The sequence below is a fragment of the Trichechus manatus genome, unplaced genomic scaffold, assembly GCF_000243295.1.
Source record: "Trichechus manatus latirostris isolate Lorelei unplaced genomic scaffold, TriManLat1.0 scaffold00062, whole genome shotgun sequence".
Classification (NCBI taxonomy): domain Eukaryota; kingdom Metazoa; phylum Chordata; class Mammalia; order Sirenia; family Trichechidae; genus Trichechus; species Trichechus manatus.
The window spans coordinates 13,194,592-13,215,441 of NW_004443998.1; the positions used below are offsets into that span (position 1 = coordinate 13,194,592).

The window sequence follows — 20,850 nt, forward strand, 5'->3', positions numbered from 1 at the left end:
GCAGAAGTAGTGAGCTGGAAATACTGGAAGTCGGGTTTAGAGAATATTTTTGTTGCCATTGAGTCAGCTTCGACTCATGGAGACCCCATGTACAACAGAATGAAACGCTGCCTAGTCCTGTGCCATCTTCATGATTATCGGTATGCTCAAGTCTGCTGTTGTGACTACTGTATATTTTAAGTGCCTTCCAACCTAGGGGCCCATCTTCCAGCACTGTATCCAACAATGTTCTGTTGTGATCAGGGGGTTCTCCTTGCTTAATTTTTGGAAGTAGCTCTCTAGGACTTTCTCCCTAGTCTGTCTTAGTCTGGAAACCCACTGAAATTTGTCCACAAGGGGTGAACCTGCTGGTATTTGAAATACCTATGGCATAGATTCCAACATCATTGCAACATGGAAGCCACCATAGTATGATAAACTGACAGGCGGTAGGTAGGCTTACAGAATGCGATATACGAATTTGATATTATGGAAGAACTACATTTACTAGTCATAACAATATTTATGATATAAGCATAACAGGTGTATCTTTTTTTAAAGGAGGCTAAGGTAGAATAGGGAACAAGACCTTTGGAAAAAAGGTGAGAGGGCATGGGATTGGTAGAATCATTTGAGTGTATATCAGAAATGTCAAGAATTAAGATAGAAGTAGTATTGGAAACGTTGACAGAGAGCCAGTATCTAAAATGATTGAGACATAAGGAAGAATTCAGTGGATGCCAGTAACTAAATAAACCTTGTTCTGTTCTCCCTTTTTCATTAAACCACCAGTTGTCCTTGAGTCAATTCCAACTCATGGTGACCCCATGTATGCAGAACTGTCCTCCACAGGGTTTTTAATAGCTGATTTTTTGGAAGTAAATCACCAGGTCTTTCTTCCAAGGCACCTCTGGGTAGACATGAACCTCCGACCTTTAAGTTAACAGCTGAGCACATTACCATTTGCACCACTCGGGGATTTATTTTATGAAATACTCTCACCAATATCTATTCAGATTAATGTGTGTCTATCTAGTTCATTATTTCTCATAGCTATATACTATTCCACATTATGCAGCTACCACCATGTACTTATCCATGCACAGATTATGAACACCTAAGTTGCTCACAGAGCCCTGGTGGCACAGTGGTTAAGACCTCGGCTGCTAAACAAAACCTCAGCAGTTTGAATCCACCAGCTGCTCCTTGGAAACCTTAGGGGGCAGTTCTATTCTGTCCTATAGGGTCACTATGAGTCAGAATCGAATCTATGGCAACGGGTTAGTTGCTCACAGCTCCCCAATACCAATACCTATTGTGGATCACCCCCTACGGACCCACTGAAGAATTTCGCTGAGATATGTACCCTCAGTATATACCCAAATACTATCAAATTACTTTCCAGAGTAGCAACACCAATCCACACTCCCATCAGGAACGCATGAGGGTCTCCTCACATCTCCATAAACATTTGGCACTATCCAACACTCTAATATGACAACATAAAGATTAATGAAAAGTTGTATCAACTTGGAAACTTTTGCCCAACTAATTCATATGAAATGTTACTTATTATTTTAATTTGTATTTCTCTATTTGAAATGGGTTGGAGCATTCTTTTATACATTTCATAACCCTTCGTTTTCTCCTTTTCTGTGAATCGCCAATTCCTATCTTTTGCTCACTTTTCTATTGGTTTCTAATGTTTTGCTTATTGTTTGATTTTTTCCACTTGCCACCAAGTCCGTTCCTACTCATGGTGACCTCATGTGTGTCAGAGGTGATCTGTGCTCCACAGGGTTTTCAATGGCTAATTATTTTCAGAAGTAGGTCATCAGGCCTTTCTTACAAGATACCTCTGGGTGAACCATTTATTAAACACTTTTGCCAATACCTGTTCACGTTGTAGCCACGCCACAAATGCAAGAACATACTTGTGTACATCTGGTGCAAGTCATGATTGACTATATTTGAAGTTAAGAACAAGATCATAGTTTTTATCCATTTCTTATAGTCCATACGTTTGCTTGCAGGCAAAATAAGGGAGGAAGACCCAAACCAGAATCAATGTTTTTGGTGACATTTACTTCATCATTTTACCAGTGAACATTTGATGAATATCTACAATGGATCAGGGTCTACATTAGCAGCTTCTCCCAATTAGGCAACAACAGCAAAAAGCACATACACAAACAGCAAATCAGGCCTAAAAAGAAAACCTCTTCCATTTCCTCCAAACTTTGACCTCTCTTTCAATGAAGTAATATTCCACATGGCATATAGAATACACTCTACTGTTGTACCACTGATTTGTAAAGCATGCATTTAAATGTGGTGACGTTTTCTCAATGACCTAGCCTATAAATAGCATCAGAAGTGAACACTAGACATGGGCTGCTAAGCATAAATTAACTCTGACGTCATTTGCCTATATATTTAATGTATATTTACTCTAATCGTTATCTCAATTTCTTGCTAGCTTTGCTCTTGCTGGACCCAACCTTGGGGAAGCTCATTTTCAATGTCAGAAATGCGAAGAAAATGTGCTGCGGATAACGACTGGTTTACCTCTAGCTGGCACTGAATTGCAGCTGCGCTGGCGGTGCTGCTGTCAGGGAAGCCAGTTGTAAGCAGAGCACTGCTGGGCAGGCTGCGGCAGCTGCCTGAGGGCTTGTTGCAGTGTTTCAGTGATATCTGAAGATGCTGGCGGTTGTTGAGATGACAAAGCGATCACACTGAGGAAGGCACAAGAACCAAGGCACAAGGTAAATATATTCTGAGATAAAGAGCTTTTCAAAGTGGTAAAGCGGTTCTTGGTGAAAAGCATTGGGTCTCTGAAGATTTTGAGTGTCTTATTATTGCTCTTTCTCAATCTCTTTGGTAACCCCAATTTCTTCTCTCACTCTCTCTTACTCTCCCAGATATACTCATAAAACACATACCCTCAAGAACATCTAAACAAATAGTTAATACGTCCACAGAGTACTGATTCCTATTTGTATTTCCTGTCTCTTTTTCTTGTGATATATTCTGAAACTTTTACATGAACTAGAATCTCTCAGAATATCTCCTCTCCTTTTAGACTCTTTGAAGGAGAATAAAATTGTCAATATTAAAATTAGGCGTTACACATATCAAATCAGGCAAATGCCGGAAGACTAAGACACTGTAAAGATAAACAACTTCAAAGAACTCTATTCAATGTAGCTTAGTCTGACCAGAAGAAAACGTATAAGGCTGAAAATGAAAAGAGTACTTCTCTACACAAACAAAACCTTTGCTTCTGCCTTAGGTCTTAGTGACACGTTGGGTATGGGATACCATTTGCCCTGTGGATACCATTTCCCTCTGTGCACAGGACTCTCAATTAGGGAGGTTTTTCCATGTCATCCTGGGGAATGGGGACCCCTCTAGTGACATCTGTGCTACAACCAGAGTTCTCTTAGCAACAGGCAGACTCTACCTTGTATTCAGGAGTCTTTTCCTTTTCTAGTCCTTTGGATCAATACATTTTAGGAAGGCAGAAAGAAAGGGTATGAAAAATTTGTCTTTTATAGGAAACCAGGAAGGGTGATCCAATCTACTATCTTGTCATTACTTAAGAAAGAATATCTTAATACTTATGACTGTCTTATTTTAAAGTAACCAAGGGAAGGGAAACTAGACATGTATGTGTGAAGCAAAGAATTTCTCCTTTTAATGGTGTATTACCAATTCTAATTAGGTTTGCTTTTCAGAGAACAGATGGGTTATATTATTTTATTTTCAGGAAGTGGTGACTGACTCACAGTTTAGAAAAATATAAAGAATATTGCTGCCCTGTATTTTGATACTTCACTAGAGTACATTTTCCCTAAAAAAAAAAAGAAAAAAAAAAAACGAAACTGTTGCTGTATGCTGTAGAGTTGATTCCAACTCATAGCAACCCTATAGGACAGAGTAGAACTGCCCCATAGGGTTTCCAAGAAGAGGCTGATGGATTCGAACTGCTGATGTTTAGGTTAGCAGCCTATCTCTTAACCACTGCCCCACCAGGCTTCTTGCTTCCCCAGAGTGGAAGCCATATATTACATCTCAGTATGCTCCATAATGTTATCCACATAGTAAAAACGTAATACATTTTTATTGAATAAATGAACGAAGCACTATATCATTAGGGCAGGTTTGAATAACACACTAAAGAGTATGCTTTGATAGCAGGTTTGCAAAGCATGGATAAGTGGTTGCTGAAATAGGAGTTGCACATTCCCAGAAAAGAAAAATCCTAGTTCACATTAAAGGACTGGATTTTTCGTATTTGATAGGGTAATTATAAATCAAAGGGCTCTAGAAAAGCAATTGTAATAATATTTCTCCCATGTTTGTTTTATTTTTTTATTTATTTACACCCTATGTTGTTCTACAATGAATTTTAGTATGTGAAATTATAAATTTGAGGCTAAGATTTATGCATAGAAATTTAAACTTTAAGTGCTGCATGGTTGCTATGTAAATTAAAGGATTCACATCTTAGCAGATCATGCGATGGGCCTCTAGAGTGAAGAAGCTACTTTATCATGGACGCATAGCCTATGCCACGCTAGTCCCCACCCTCAGCAGTTAATTTTATAACAAGTTATTCATAACATTTTGCTATGAAATATTCTTACATGCTACAGTATCATAAGACCAACTGAAAACATTGATACACACAGAGGTGTTTACATCACTCAGATTATAGTGTAATTAAGACCTCTGGATGCTGCCTCCTCATAAATTAACATTTGAGAATCCCCATTCACCACTACACTGACCAAGCCAAGCATTGACAAGAGTATGTGGAAATGGGAACTCTTACCCACTACTCTGAGAATGTAAATTGGTACAAGCACACTGAAGATCAGTTTAGTGATATCTAATAAAAATGACAATCTTCATACCCCATAAACCAGCAATTCCACTTCTGGGTATATACCCTCAGAGGACTGCCACACAAGTGTGTAAGAATCATTGCCTTGTAGAATGGAAACAAACTAAATGTCCATTAAAGGGCAATGGATAAAAAAATTATTCATTGTAATTAATAAGATGGAGTATCATGCAGTGGTTGAAAATAAATGGAATTTTTATGCATTGTCATGTATTTAAAAAAAACATAATTCTAAGGGAAAAAAATCTGTTTCAGAATTATATCAAAGTACATCATTATATTTATATAAACCAAAGAAACCATTCCCTGTCTCTACAAATATATAAATATATATAGAGAGAGAGTAGTTGTTGGGTGTCATCAAGTCGATTCCAACTCATAGTAACCCCATGTGACAGAATATAGCTGCCCTATAAGGTTTTCTTGGTTGTAATCTTTACAGAAGCAAATCACCAGATCTTTCCCCTGTGGAGCTGCTGGCTGGGTTCAAACTGCCAATCTTTCAGTTAACAGCTGAGCGCTTAACCTTTTGTTCCACCAAGGCTCCTTAAATATATATATATATATATACACATACATATATATATACACATACACACACATTCATATGTATATGTATATACATATGCATATATATGTTTTCTATATAGCTATATGTACATATATGTGTATATATATGAGTGTGTATTTATATAATTTTTAGGGACACACAGTTTTATAGTAAAACCAAAGACAGAATAACCTTAAAGCTAATGCAGTATTCCTAAAGCCAGCTCATCCCAGTTCTTGTTCCTGCCCCAGGCCTATAAGCCACAATTCACTCCATTCCCCATGTCTTCCCTAAAGGATGCCATCTGGAGCATATTACTGCATTTTGTTTCATTTTATAAGAGGCAGCATTTCTTTTCTGTCACTATATATTTAAATAACTTGGCAGTATCTCCCCTTATACTAAAAAAGACCATTTTTTTAAAAAAAACCAAAAACTTCTTTTGTTGTTGTTGTTGAGAATATACACAGCAAAACATACACCCATTCAACATCTTCTACATGTACCATTTAGTGACATTGATTACATTCTTCAAGTTGTGCAACCATCTTCACTCTCCTTTTCTGAGTTGTTCCTCCCACATTAACATAAATTCACTGCCCTCTAAGGTTTCTATCTAATCAGGGGAACCCATTTTGATAAGCCTTTTTCATCAAGAAAATGTGGGTCAAATATCTAACTATTATTTGGAGAAAAGCCCAGAACAAGGATGTAATAATGAATGGACAGACCTTCAGAAATAGCTGTGATATGGCTGAAAAAAAGGTTGTGGGAGATGGTAATTTTGCAGAGATTATGAAGCTTTTTTTTTTTCTTTCTATTTCCTTTTGTCTGGAGTTGGAGATAGGGGATAGTGAAGCTCTTCATTCAAGAAGGACAAACACAGGTAAGGCCTGAGTAGATGAGGTAGCCCAAGCAGCTCATCAGACTAGAGGCTGAGAAGAAAGATTACTATCTGGCACTTCCCTGTGAAGTGAGATGGTACATAGAATCTTGGTTTTCTGATATTCATCTTTAAGTTTCCTTTTTTGTACTGCAATCCCATTATGCTGTCTTCAGAAATTAGATTACATTGTTAAGCACACCCACCTTGCATTAGCTCTATTTTGTAGAATCAAGTGAAGGGACCAGACACACTGGAGTTTGATGGCAAAGTAAAACTTGAAAAAGTTAATGACTTCATAGCACAGAGCTGAGAAGACGGTGCAACCATTCTGAGTATAAAACAGTGGATCCTGGTTCTTCCATAGAAACGGCAGGAGTTAGGACAGGAGGGCCTTTGTGAAGGTGGAATAGAATGGCAATAGGGACAACCACTGGAGAGGAGGTGAGGCTAGCATCCGAACAGTGCATGAGTACTCAGTAATAGGACATTAGAAAGGTCTGAGACTTGCATTAAACTGGAATTATGATACTATGCTTGAGAAAGAATAGAAAACAGAAAGTAATGAGTGAAGAGAAGACCTAGCTGATATTTGCTGGGTCTTCAAAAATAAAATATAAAATCTGTGTTTCCTTTGACAGTCAGAGGGAGAAAGTGTAAAGGAAGAAATAGATAGTACCTACACCTCCCCCATAGCCTTACGTAGTTAGGTGGTCTGGAGAGTCTCCTTTGCAGGTTAAAAATTGAGAGATTCCATCAGTCAGTCATTTGCCATGCCCAAATATATAGATGGTTGGCCTTGTATAGACAAAAACATATAGAAATATTTGATAGTCTTAGATTTTTACTTTCTATTTCAGAATTTAGTGCTTTGCAGACCAGTTAAAATTAACTAGTCAATTATGACTTAGCTTTTTTGGATTGCAATTTTTTCAAATGCCTATGACATGCATTAAGAAATTTAGGGAATATATAATTTAAAAATACTAATCATATTTATACATCTTTTCTGTAAAATGAACACCCAAATAATGCCAGCTTTTTTCAACCACAGTATTTCAGGAAGAAAAAACAAAAAAAAAAAAAAAACTCTGGCATACTTAAAATAACCAAGAGTTCTGGCTATCTGCAACCTGTGAATCTGACTTTATTTTTTTATTTTTTCATGACTATATATGCCTTCTCAGACTGCTTAATATTTTGAGAGTAGAAGTAGATAGTGTTGCTGATATTGCAGTATATCCTTCAAGTTCAGCCTTTGCAAAGCATGCCATCCCATCCAGGGCAATTGACTTGGTGAGCAAAATTTTCATGGTGAGCTGGTCAGCCGCATTTAGAAATGAGAGCTGTCTAGTCAAGGTTACAGTTCTTTTTTTAATTTTTCCTCAGTATGTAATGCAGTTAATTATCACCTATATGTGTCAGTTAACTTTCTGAAGTTATTGAAGGTTTGCATTTTTAAATGCATCTGATTAACCAAATTCAATTTTTTTAAAGGAAAATATCCATTGATGTATGTAAATAGTAGGGAAGACATCTTCTGTTTTTGTCTGATTCTTTGTTTGTTTCTAGGGGGTGGAAGAAAACACTGACAGAAAAATAAGAATAATGATGTTCAAACATTTTTAAGATGTAAAAGACTTTCTTTTCCAATGCACATGGATCATTCTCCAGAATAGACCATATTCTAGGCCACAAAGCAATAAATTCAAAAACACTGGCATAATACAAAACATCTTCTCTAACCATAACACTATAAAACTAGAAATCAATAACAGAAAGAGCAAGGAAAAAAATACATGGAAATTGAGTAACATTTTGCTTAAAAACTAGTGGGTCATAGAAGAAACTAAAAATTAAAAATTCTTAGAATCAAATGAGAATGAAGACACAACATACTAATACCTCTACGACACAGCAAAAGCAGTGCTCAGAGGAAAATTTATAGCAATAAATGCATGCATCAAAAAAGAATAAAGATCTAAAATCAATAACTTAATCCAACAAGTTGAACAAACAGTAAAAGATCAGCAAAAGAAGTCCACAGTCACTGAAAGAAAGGAAATAATAAAGATCAGAGAAGAAATAAATGAAATAGAAAATAAAAAAAAACAATGGAATGAATCAACAAAACTAGAAGTTGGTTCTTTGAGAGTATCAATAAAATTGATAAACCACAAACTGACAAAGGAAAAAATGAGAAGACGCAAATAACCAAAATAAGAAACAAAGATGGGTACCATTACAACAGAGAACAGAGATAAAGAGGATTATTACAGAATATTATGAAAAAGTGTACTCTAATAAATTTGAAAACAGTAAAAATGGGCAAATTTCTAGAAATACACAATCTACCTAAACTAACAAAACAGAATTAGAAAACCTAAATAGACTCACAACAAAAGAAGAAATTGAACAGGTCATTAAAAAAACTCCCAACAACAACAAAAAAAGCCCCAGCCCAGATGGCTTGACTGGAGAGTTCTACTGAACATTCAGAGAAGAGTTGGTTAAACTATTCTCTTCAAACTATTCCAGAATGTAGAAAAGGAAGAGATGCTTTGTAATTCATTCTATGAAGTCAGCATAACCCTGATACCAAAGCAAGGCAAAGACACTACAAATAAAGAAAATTACAGACCAATACCCCTCATGAATACAGACACAAAACTTCTCAACAAAATTCTAGCCACAGAATATAAGCAGCATATCAAGAAAATAATACATCACGATCAGGTGGGATTTATACCAGGGATGCAAGTGTGGTTCAACATTAGAAAACTCAACCGACGTAACTCACCACATAAATAAAACAAAGGAAAAGAATCACATGATCGTCTCAATTGATGCAGAAAAGGCATTTGATAAAATCCAACATACTTTGCTGAATAAAACTCTCAGCAAAATAGGAATAGAGGGGAAATTTCTCAACATAATTAAGGGTATATATACAAAACCACCAGCTAACATTATTCTGAACAGAGAGAGATTGAATGCGTTCCCCTTGAGAACAGGAACTAGACAAGGATACCCATTAGCACCACCCTTATTCAATATTGTACTGGAAGTCTTAGCCAGAACAATAAGGCAAGAAAGGGAAATAAAGGGCATCCAAATTGGTAAGGAAGAAGTAAAACTATCCCTATTTGCAGATGACATGATCCTATACATAGAAAATCCCTGAGATTCCACGAGAAAGTTACTGGAACTAATAGACCAAAACCAAACTCACTGCCATACAGTCTATTCCAACTCACAGTGACCCAATAGGGCAGAGTAGAAGTTCCGCATAGGGTTTCCAAGGCTATAATCTTTACGGAAGCAGACTGCCACATCTTCCTCCCACAGAGCGGCTGGTGGTTCCAAGCACTTTAACCACTGTGCCACCAGAGCTCCTGAGGAACTAACAGAAGGGAGCAGCAAAGTGGCAAGGTACAAGATCAACATACAAAAATCATTTGGATTCCTCTACACTAACAAGCAGAACTCCAAAAAAAGAAATCAAGAAAATAATACCACTTACAATAGCCCCCAAAAGGATAAAACACCTAAGAATAAATCTAACCTAGGATGCAAAAGACTTATACAAAGAAAACTACAAAACACTACTGCAAGAAACCAAAAGAGACCTACATAAATAGGAAAACATACCACATTCATGGAAGACTTAACATCGTGAAAATGTCAATACTATTCAAAACAATCCATAGATATAATGCAATCCTGATCCAAATCCCAACAACATTCTTTAATAAAATGGAAAAACTAATCTCCAGCTTTACATGGAAAGGAAAGAGGGCTCAAATAGCTAAAGCATTATTGAAGAAGAAGAACAAATTAGGAGGCTTCACACTTCCCTGATCTCAGAACTTACTACACAGCCATGGCAGTCAAAACAGCCTGGTACTGGTACAGCAACAGACACATAGAACAATGGAACAGAATTGAGAACCCAGAAGTAAATCCTTATAGCTATGGACAGCTGATCTTTGACAAAGAGTCAAAGTCCATTCAATGAGGCTAAGATAGTCTCTTCAACAAATGGTACTAGCAAAACTGGCTATCCATTTGCAGAAAAATGAAACAAGATCTATATTTCACGCTGTCTTAGGTTGGGTTCTCCAGAGAAGCAAAATCAGTAAAGCGTATAAATATATATAGAGAGAGATTTATATCAAGGAAATAGCTCACACAATTGTAGAGGCTAAAACGTCCCAAGTCCATGGATCAGGGTGGAGGCCTCTCCCAATTCATGGAGCCACAGAAGCTGGTGAACCCAAGATCGGCAGGTAGGGGAGGGGCTCCGACTCACAGGCTGTGAAGGTCAATGAATTCCAAGATCAGCAGACAAGACTGCAAGGTTTCTCCTGATTCACGTAGCTGCAGGGGCTGGTGAACCTAAGGTTAGCAGGTCAGGGAACCAGACTCTTGCCCACAGGCTGAGAAGTTCAATGAATTCCAAGATCAACAGGGAAGCTGCTAGCTCAAGTCCCAAGAACCGGAGGTGAGATAACAAGAGGCAGCTGCTGAGTCTGGAGCAAGCCAAAAACCTTGGCAAGGCGAGCAGGCAGAAAAATAACTGGCAGAAGGCAGAGAGAGATGAAACGGAGGGGGTGGTGAGCTGCCACAGGCTCCACCTCTGCCAGTACCACTCAGCAGATTCCATCATGGGGGTGATCACAACATTATACAACTGCTAAAACACTGAGAATAATGGCCTAGCCAAGCTGACATACAATCTTAACCATCACAGTCTACCCCTTGTCATGGTTTGGATTATGTCCCCCCCAAAAATGTGTGTATCAATTTGGCTGGGCCGTGATTCCCAGAATTGTGTGGTTGGCCTCTATTTTGTGATTGTAATTTTATGTTAAAGAGGGTTAGGGTGGGATTGTAACACCACCTTACCCAGGTCACATCCCTGATCCAATGTAAACAGAGTTTCCCTGGGGTGTGGCCTGCACCACCTTTTACCTTACAAGAGATAAAAGGAAAGGGAAGCAAGCAGAGAATGGGGGACCTCATACCACCAAGAAAGCAGTGCCAGGAGCAGAGTGCATCTTTGGACCTGGGGTCCCCGCGTGGAGAAGCTCCTAGTCCGAGAGAACACCGATGAGAAGGCCGACAGAGAGAGAAAGCCTTCCCCTGGAGGTGACACCCTGAATTTGGACTTTTAGCCTACTTTACTGTGAGGGAATAAACTTAAACTTCTGTTTGTTAAAGCCATCCACTTGTGCTATTTCTGTTGGAGAAGCACTAGATGCCTAAGACACATGCCATACACAAAAACTAACTCAAAATGGATCAGAGACCTAAATGTTAAGCCTAAAACTATAGTTTCTAGAAGATAAAATAGGGACAAAGCTAGAGGTCCTAATTTATGGAATAAATATACTATCAAACATAACTAAAAATGCACAAACAACAGAAGATAAACTAGATAGCTGCGACCTCCTAAAAATTAAATAATTATGCTCATCAAAAGACTTTGCCAAAAAGTAAAAAAAGAACATGCAGACTGGGAAGAATTTTTTGGCAACAACATATCTGACAAGGGGACAATCTCTAAAATATATAGAAAACTTCAACACCTCAACAACTAAAAGACAAACAATCCAATCAAAAAAATGGGCAAAAGACATGAATAGACATTTCACTAAAGAAGACATTCAGGCAGCTAGCAAACACATGAAGAGATGCTCATGATCATTAACCATTAGAGAGATGCAAATCAAAACTACAATGAGATACCATCTCACCCCTGCAAAAATGGCACTGATTAGAAAAACAGAAAACAACAAATGCTGGCAAGATTGTGAGGAGATTGGAACTCTTATACACTGCTCATGGAATTGTAAAATGGTACAATTACTATGGAAAACATTATGGCACTTCCTCAAAAAGCTAGAATTAGAAATACCATATGATCCAGCAATCCCACTCCTAGGTATATATCCTAAAGAAATAAGTGCAGTGTCATGACAGACATATGCACACCCATGTTCATTGCAGCATTGTTCACAATAAAAAAAGATGGAAACAACCGAAGTGCCCGTCAACAGATAAATGGATAAACAACTTGTGGTACACACATACAATATAATACTACTCAACCATACAGGATAATGATGAGTCCCCGAAAAATCTTACAACGTGGATGAATCTGGAGGACATTATGCTGAGTGAAATAAGTCAATCACAAAAGGACAAATATTGTGTGATATCACTTTTATAAAAACTCAAGAATAGGTTTACAAACAGAAAGCAACATTCTTTGATGGTTATCAGAGAAGGGGGTGGTGGGGGAGAATCACTTACTAGACGGTAGATACATGTTGATTCTGGTGCAGTGAAAGGCAGAACACAATATGGGGGAAGCCAGCACAATATGACCAAGGTCAATGAAGACACCAAGAGGTACACAAAAATAAAGGACAAGTACGGTAAATGTCATAACATATATAATTCTGAAAAAATAATAATAACAACCAAAAATTTGTGCATGGTTACATAGGTAGATATGTATGCTATATAGGTGTGGGAGAGCATATGGGCATGCGCATATATAGGTATAATTCTGTTGCCATCGAGTCAATTCCAACTCATAGCGACCCTATAGGACAGAGTAGAACTGCCCCATAGGGTTTCCAAGGAGCAGCTCATGGATTCAAACTGCCAACCTTTTGGTTTGCAGCCCAGCTATTTTCCACTGTGCACCAGGGCTCCATATATACATATAGTTGTGGGCATTAGTATATACCTATTTGTATATGCTGCATATATATTCATATATATAACAGAGCACATAAGGGGGCAGTTATGGAAACTTCTTAGACCTATCCAGGCACCTCGTGGGAATGAGTTACTGGGCTTGAAGGCTAAGGAACATAGTCTCAGGCTGTATCTACATCAATTGACATAACATAGTTCATAAAGATAGTGTTCTACATCTTAGTTTGGTGAGTAGTATTTGTGGTCTTAAAAGCTTGCAAGCAGCCATCTAAGATACAACTACTGGTCTCTTCCTGTCTGGAGCAAAGGAGAGTGAAGAAAACCAAAGACTCTAAGGAAACAATTTGTCCGTAAGACTAATGGCCCACACAAACCACAGCCTCCTTTAACCTGAGACCAGAAGAAGTAGATGGTTCTTGGCTCCCACTACCAACTGCTCTGACCAGGGACACAATAGAAGATCCCAGTTAGAACAGGAGAAAAACGTAGAACAAATCTCAAATTCATAAAAAGAACCAGACTTACTGGACTTATCGAGGCTGGAGGAACCCCCCTAGACTATGTCCCTGACACCCTTGTAACCTGGAACTAAAGCCACTCCCGGAAGTCACCTTTCGGCCACATAACATATTGGTCTATAAAATAAACAATAACACCTGGGAGGAATATGTTCCTTAAAACAATCAGCTATCCGAGACCAAAGAGGCAACATCTGCCCAAAAGCAAAGAGGAGAAGGCAAGGAGGGGCAGGGAAACTGGAGGGATGGAAATGGGAAGGCAAGGTGGAAACAGGGAGAGTGTTGACACATTGTGGAGATAGCAACCAATGTCACAGAACAATTTGTGTATAAATTGTTGAATGAGAAATTAATTTGATGTATAAATTTTCACTTAAAACACAATGTTTAAAAAAAAAGTAAAGTACTGTATTTAGAACTGACAAAAGCTTACACTTAATAGAAGGCTTTTTCACAAGATCTAGTACAGGAAACTTGTAGAAATTAAATATACAGAGTATTTCTGACATCATACTGAATGTAAAACTGTATATTCCAAGAAATAAAGAAAACAACAAAGTGGAAATAAGACACTTAAAATAAATGTTGTATATTTTTCCTTTCTGGTTTTTATTATTTTTAAATTGTTCCCTCAGTCATCAAGTTAGATATGCTGGTTTCTGAGTAGCGTTTTACCTCTGGTGATTGCTTCATCTCCCCCTGTTGTCCAAACTGGTAAAATACAGCATTCTAGAAAGTGAGCAAGGCATTCCCTTACTCTATTGTTTGTAGGCTGACAGGAGGTAGGCAGGCACCTTCTGAAGTTTTATTCATTCTGTGTTTCTTCTCCTTGCTGCAACAAGAGAAGCCTTTTCTTTTAACCTGGCTGCCTTTGAAGAAGTGACTCAGACATCTTCATGGCCTCTACAGGTAAACATAGCCAACTAATAAATTTTTCCTTATGTTATGACTTTGAAAATATATAGTCATAGAGATATTACAATCAAAGAGATTGTTTCATACTTTAAATGCTGTCATTTTTCACTTTTGAACTTTGGAATTTTAAAATTTTAACTCCAAAGAGCATGCTGCATTAAATTAAAAAAAAAAAACTGTACCTGATAAAATGTAAAAGCTAAGATGTAAACAATGTATTAGTTATCATAAATATAAACACAGAAAATTAATAAGAAAAACTGCATATCAAAATTTAGGATGGGAATATTTTATGTCAAAAACAAAGACTGGTTGATATTCTAGATTTAAAGGAACTTAAAAACTTTTCACATATAAGGTAGAAAGTGTTCACACAAAGGTATAAACCATAGTTCAACAGTTTTCAATTTCCCATTAGTTGTTTAAAATATAAGTTACAACCATTTATTATAAAGAATTGAACTTGTGTTATTTATTGTTAAATCTCAATTAATTTGACAGACTACAGGTAATATTTCTGAACTGTGAAGCAAAATCGTTTAAAATTGCTTTGGTAGTAAATTAAATGTAAAAATCAGAATGAAAAATCTACTTTAAGTAAGCAGATTAATTAGGGACTTTTGGCGGGAGCTAATAAGTTTTTCCTCAAATATCTGAAATGATAGAAACATCATTAGTGCTGCCTTACTTCAAAGAAGTTCGCAAAAGACAATCGAAGTGGTTATTTTTTAAGGTAAAGTGTTGCAATCTCACTAATAATTTTTTCTGGTACTTGAAAAAGAAGAAATTATAATGTGTTTTCATTCTATTAAAGGAACAAACCATTAAACTCTTGGCTATAATGAAAAATTTTAGCATAACAAATTATTATTCATATGATTGGTGAAAATATGTGAAGCTAATTAGAAATAGGCTAAGAGTCTACCAATTTATAATATACTAAATTAAATTTATGATCCATTTAAACAGATATATATGCTTACTTACTTTATTAAAATCCATATTTGGAATAAACAAAGCAATCTTTTCATTTTTCATCAACATTTAATGTAGACTGATAACTGAGTACCATTGGGACAGCTCAACACATTGTAAAATACAGATATGAAACAGCAAAATCATGAATTTTAATGTATGTGTGCTTCATTTTTTTAATATTTGAAGACAAACAAAAAAAAATCTTGACAAGTATTTTCTTTCATTTAAGACTCACTAACACTTAATCCAAAACACTTTATCACTTTATAAAATAAGAGTTACAGCAATGACTGTAGCCTGTGAGGTAAAGAGTTTCAGAGTGTGTAAAATATTTATAAGCTAGTTATACATTTTTAAAAGAGTAGATAGAAATTCAAAGCCAGGTAGAAATTCAAAGAAGTTCCTTTTTCGTGTGCTGGTCTGAGTCTTTGAAGAAACTAGTGACTAGAAAGCAATATTGTGATCAAAATATGATTAATGTACCAAAAATGCAGAGATGGTCAGGAATGATAAGGACCTGAACTCAAGATTAAACTCAAAGGCAAAACTTCAGGAGGAAAGCTAACACTTCTTTCCAACCTACTCCAAACATTTAACACGTGAATTGGATAAAACATCTCTTAGACCCTTATACCACTTAAAAGAATTGGAGTGAAAACTGAAGCTGCCTTTTGAACTAGAGATCTTGCTTGAGATAGTGAGTCAGATTATCATCATTTACAATATTTCTGTGGATAATTTTCTTCATATCAGGAGTTAAACATAATGTAATACAGCTATACAGACTCAATACAGCCTTGACATTAATACTGAAGAAAGTAGACAAATTCAAGACCTGTGAAATATTTATAGTAAAATTTCAAGTGTTTAGACCTTCTGGTTGTTTTTGTGGTGCATGTATTTTTATATGGCATCTCCTACAAACATACTTAAATGCATTATTTATAATATCATGATGTTCTCTGGCCTGTGAAACTGTATTGGCAATTAGCATTTTCCCAGGGAATACAGGCTAATTGGATATTTCACACACTTGGTAGATGTGTCAATCAGCACTACCAAATCAAAGGATGGAGTCCCTCAGTGGTGCAAATGGTTAACACACCCAGCTGCTAACTGAAAGGTTGATGGTTCAAGTCTACCCAGAGGTGCCTCGGAAGAAAGGCCTGGTGATCTATTTCTGAAAAATCAGTCATTGAAAACACTATGGAGCACAGTTCTACTATGACACCCATGCAGAAGGTATTAATTCAATGGCAACTGTTTTTTAAACCAAAGGACAGTATGAACGCTGGGTGTCACTGGAACTAAAGAAATGTTTGTGTGGTCTGGAACCTCCTAGGTTAGTATGAAAATACACAACTCAAAAGCAGATTGGTGTCAAACTTTGTTTCAAGTTAAAGGAAAACAGGAGGTCCCAGGATGATTTGAACTAAACAGAAGCTATCTCCAAAAGCTATTCTAAAATAAACTGAAATTCCAGAAGAGGAAGCAAGTAGCCTCAGAATGGTGATCCCAACAGACTCAGACTGAGACTCACCTATTCTGTATCCTGAAGAAAGACTTTAGACATGATCTACTCAGGGCCCCAAGTGTCTGCATGCCTCTAAACCTGCTATGAGATCAAACAGCATAAAGATCTGGGTCAGAAACATAGAGCCACTTGCCAGACACTCAATAGCCTGTTGCATTTTGTTACAGCAAACATAGTTTACAGGATAAAATTGGAGTCATTATTGCCAGTATCTTTAACGATAAAATTGACAATGAGAGAGAATCTAATGGTCTTCTGCCAGCTAATATTAGAAATCAACCCCATACACATGTGGGCTTTTTTTTTTAATTGAAGGATAAACCAACTAAACCCATTGCCGTCCAGTCGATTCTGACTCATAGCAACCCTATAAGACAGGGTAGAACTGCCTCACAGCGTTTCGAAAGAGCAGCTGGTGGATTCGAACTGCCGACCTTTTGGTTAGCAGCCTATCTCTTAACCACTGTGCCAGCAGGGCTCCAACTGAGGGATAAGATGTATAAGATGCATAATGAGCACCAAACAAGCTCCATGATTTTTTAAATAAGGATATATTCATGTAACTACCACACAGCTCAAGATACAGAACTTTTGTTGTTGTTATCAGGTATCACCAAGTCGATTTAGACTCATAGCCATCCCATGTGACAGAGTAGAACTGCCCCCATAGGATTATCTGGGCTGTAATCTTTATAGGAGGTCACCAGGTCTTTCTCCCAAAGAGTTGCTGAGTGTGTTCAAATCACCAACCTTTTGGTTAGCAACTAGGCACTTAACTTTGTGCCCTCAGGGCTCCTCCTAGCACCCTTTAAAGTTCTCTTTGTGGTCAAGTTATGCATACCCACCCGAAGACAAGCTACTATTCTGAATTTCATCATTGTGAACTAGTTTTTCCTGAATCATGATTGTGCCTCCATGTTTCTCTGAAAGTCAGCAACAATAGTGCCTTTGACACTAACACTGAAGAAAGGATTTCATCTTTTAATATATTTTATTTATTACTACTACATTGGCCACTAGTTCACATTCAAATAGTCTTCCTCTGAGTTTACTGCTTAGGGGCTCATTCAGGCCCCCTTCTCAAGACAAAGGAAAGATCTAAAGCTTCATTACTTAGGGTCTGCAACACACCTGGGAGAAGTTCAGTTTGGGTTCCTCGCTTATAGAAAGCAAACTCTATAGTATGCTGCAATTTAGTGGGGCCAAATGACGAATTTGTTTCCAACTCTAAGTCCTGTCCAAATTCTGAATGTCACTTTGACCAATACAAACTTAGTGATTTATCTGGTGTTTTCCTATGGACTTAAAGTTAAGTAAATAAATAAATCATCTGACAATTATCCCTCACTAACACTGTATGTAACTGCTCGGCTGCTAACCGAAAGACTGGCTGTTCAAACCCATTCAGCAGCTCCTCTAGAGAAAGATCTTATGATTTGCTTCACTAAAGATTACAGCCAAGAAAACCCTAAGAGGAAGTTCTACTCTCTATCACATGGGGTTGCTATGAGTTGGAATAGACTGAGTGGCACCCAACAATAACACTATATGTTAGTTTAATTCATTGGTTCTTATAATTCAGCATGCATCAGAACAATGACTTTAACAAGTTGCATTTCTAAAATTAGCTTATTTCAGTGCCCAAAGTGCTATTGCTTGGACGCCTATGGGGGATGTGATAGCGGAAAGAGAACCCAGACTCAAATTCAATCAGAAGAGTTTTTATTAAGCCAAGACAAAGAAAATCATTCAAATGAGGGGACCATCAGTGTGCGCTGAGCACAAAGACCAATGGATCCACAGTCAGGGAGCAGCTAATATACTATTATAGAAGGAAGTAAAGTTAAGAAAAAATCTGGTTGGTTATTCATTGATACATCACTGTCAAAGGTGGAATAACAAAAGTGGGATCTTTACAATGATTAGTTTAAAGAATTTTTTTGACTAGTTACTGCTTAGCAACTATAGGGTTTATGAGAGGTGGGTTTCACAGGCCTTTTGATAGACATTCGTTTCTGGAAATGTAGAGGTTACATAAAACTCCTTGGAAACATCCTATCAACATTTGTTCTTGGCTTGGTTACAAAGGAAACATTTCCTTGGATACTAGCTAACAGGCAGAACTGCCCTAACCAGTTTAGTTTTCTGGTTCTACATGTTTTCTACAGAATATGAATTTTAGACCTGGACCCCACCTTAGCTTCTTTTACTCTGGTGAAGTACCTCATACAGTTTTAGAGTCTCTATATCATTCTCTCCTTTTGATCAAGGATTTCAATCAACACAATTTGATCATACCATGGGCATACTTTCTTCTGCATGGATTGTTGATATGCTGCTCCCAGGCAGTGGCTCCACCTTTACGGTTTATGCCTGTCTTTTTTCTGGTGTTGAGCCTCTTTCTCCGTAGTTGGAGATCACTGGTATCTTGGTTGACAGACAGCTCCGGGAAATTTACCATGATATTATTGAGCAGCCATCTACAATGATCTTAATATGAGATGTCCTTAGCATGGAATCTATACTCTAGATGTCAGCCTGTTCTGCTTCAGGCCTTTAAACTCATGACTTAGTTACTTAGTCAGATACCATCTGGTTCTTCGCCATGTGTCTTGTCCAGATATTGTTATGAGAGGGTAAATACTTGGAGACCTAGGCCAAATTGGAGGAATATTTGACCTTTTGATTGAAGCTACTATAGGGTGCAGGATTCATTCACTATATTACAAAAGTGAGGGGAATCAACGTACATAAGTTGTTTTGGTGGCATTGAACTTTCTAATTTGAATACGCAATTTGAAACACATTTAACAATTCCAATAACAATCACAATCAGGATAATCAATCCAGTTTGTAATACAGATTGCAACCATGATTCTATACCTTGAGGTAACCAACTGAACAAATCAGAAAAGGAAGGTACAGCCATTGGGGAATAGAGTGAAGACAAGCCACTTGTTGATGTATTTTGCGAATATCTTTCTCCACCTCGCCAGTGGTGTTAATCCAAAGCAACAAGAAGTATTTGCTACAGCACATATGCCTCCTTGTTGAGCTAACAAGAAGGCTAAGCCTATTCTGTTATTCAAAACTACTTTGGCTAGACAGGCTAGAGACTTTTGCTAGCATGTCATTCCATCAGTAACACAATCAGCGATCTGTGCCATAATGGCAGATAAATTTCTAAAAGACTTTTCTACCTCTACTATACCATAGGTTGGAATAAGAGCCCTTAAAAAGGACCAACCCCATCCTGGTCATTCAGCAATAGAATTATCTTCCACATAAGCATCACTTTTTGTCATAGTTAATGTTATAATATCACTTATCCAATGCTTGCTGTCATTATGAGTATAAATATCAAGTGGAACTTTCAAAGATCTTAGAGTTCACTGCCCCCTCATTCTCCAACCATCTACACAAGGAATAGCCCAAGCATAAGGACTATCATTTGGGAGTGTATCAGACAGAAGACTGGAATTTGATCCTCCACAGAGAAACACATACTCATAGGGTACACAGATTACCTTTTTGTTCTGCAGTTCAAGGACAGAGAAGTTTACGTTTGTTAGCCAGGTCTCAATAATACCATTGTTGCAAATGGGTAATCTCCCAAAGCTTAACTCAACTTTAGTGTAATTCTGTAGACAGGGATTATCATACATGAGAACACTAAGATCATCATATCTAGGTAAGCAGTTTCCAGTCCCATTAAACATGCCTTATACCAAGAAATGTAATCTCAAGGAGTCTTCATGTATTCTACCCAAATCTCTTCTCCTTTACATGGGACTTCCAGATTGACCTCTTTTGCTCCCTTACAATCATATAATATGTTTTTAAGTTCAGTCA

General features: G+C 37.3%; 1 protein-coding gene across 2 annotated transcripts in view; it reads left to right on the forward strand.

Moving 5' to 3' along the window:
* The first annotated feature begins 13,969 nt into the window (after window positions 1–13,969).
* PLSCR5 (phospholipid scramblase family member 5) overlaps window positions 13,970–20,850 on the forward strand; it is a 34,030-nt gene continuing 27,149 nt past the window's right edge. For both annotated transcript variants that reach the window (XM_004379207.1, XM_012556349.2), the window contains exon 1: window positions 13,970–14,480. In XM_004379207.1, the coding sequence (XP_004379264.1) occupies window positions 14,468–14,480 (13 nt within the window). In that variant the 5' untranslated portion in view covers window positions 13,970–14,467. The remainder of the gene's footprint in view (window positions 14,481–20,850) is intronic.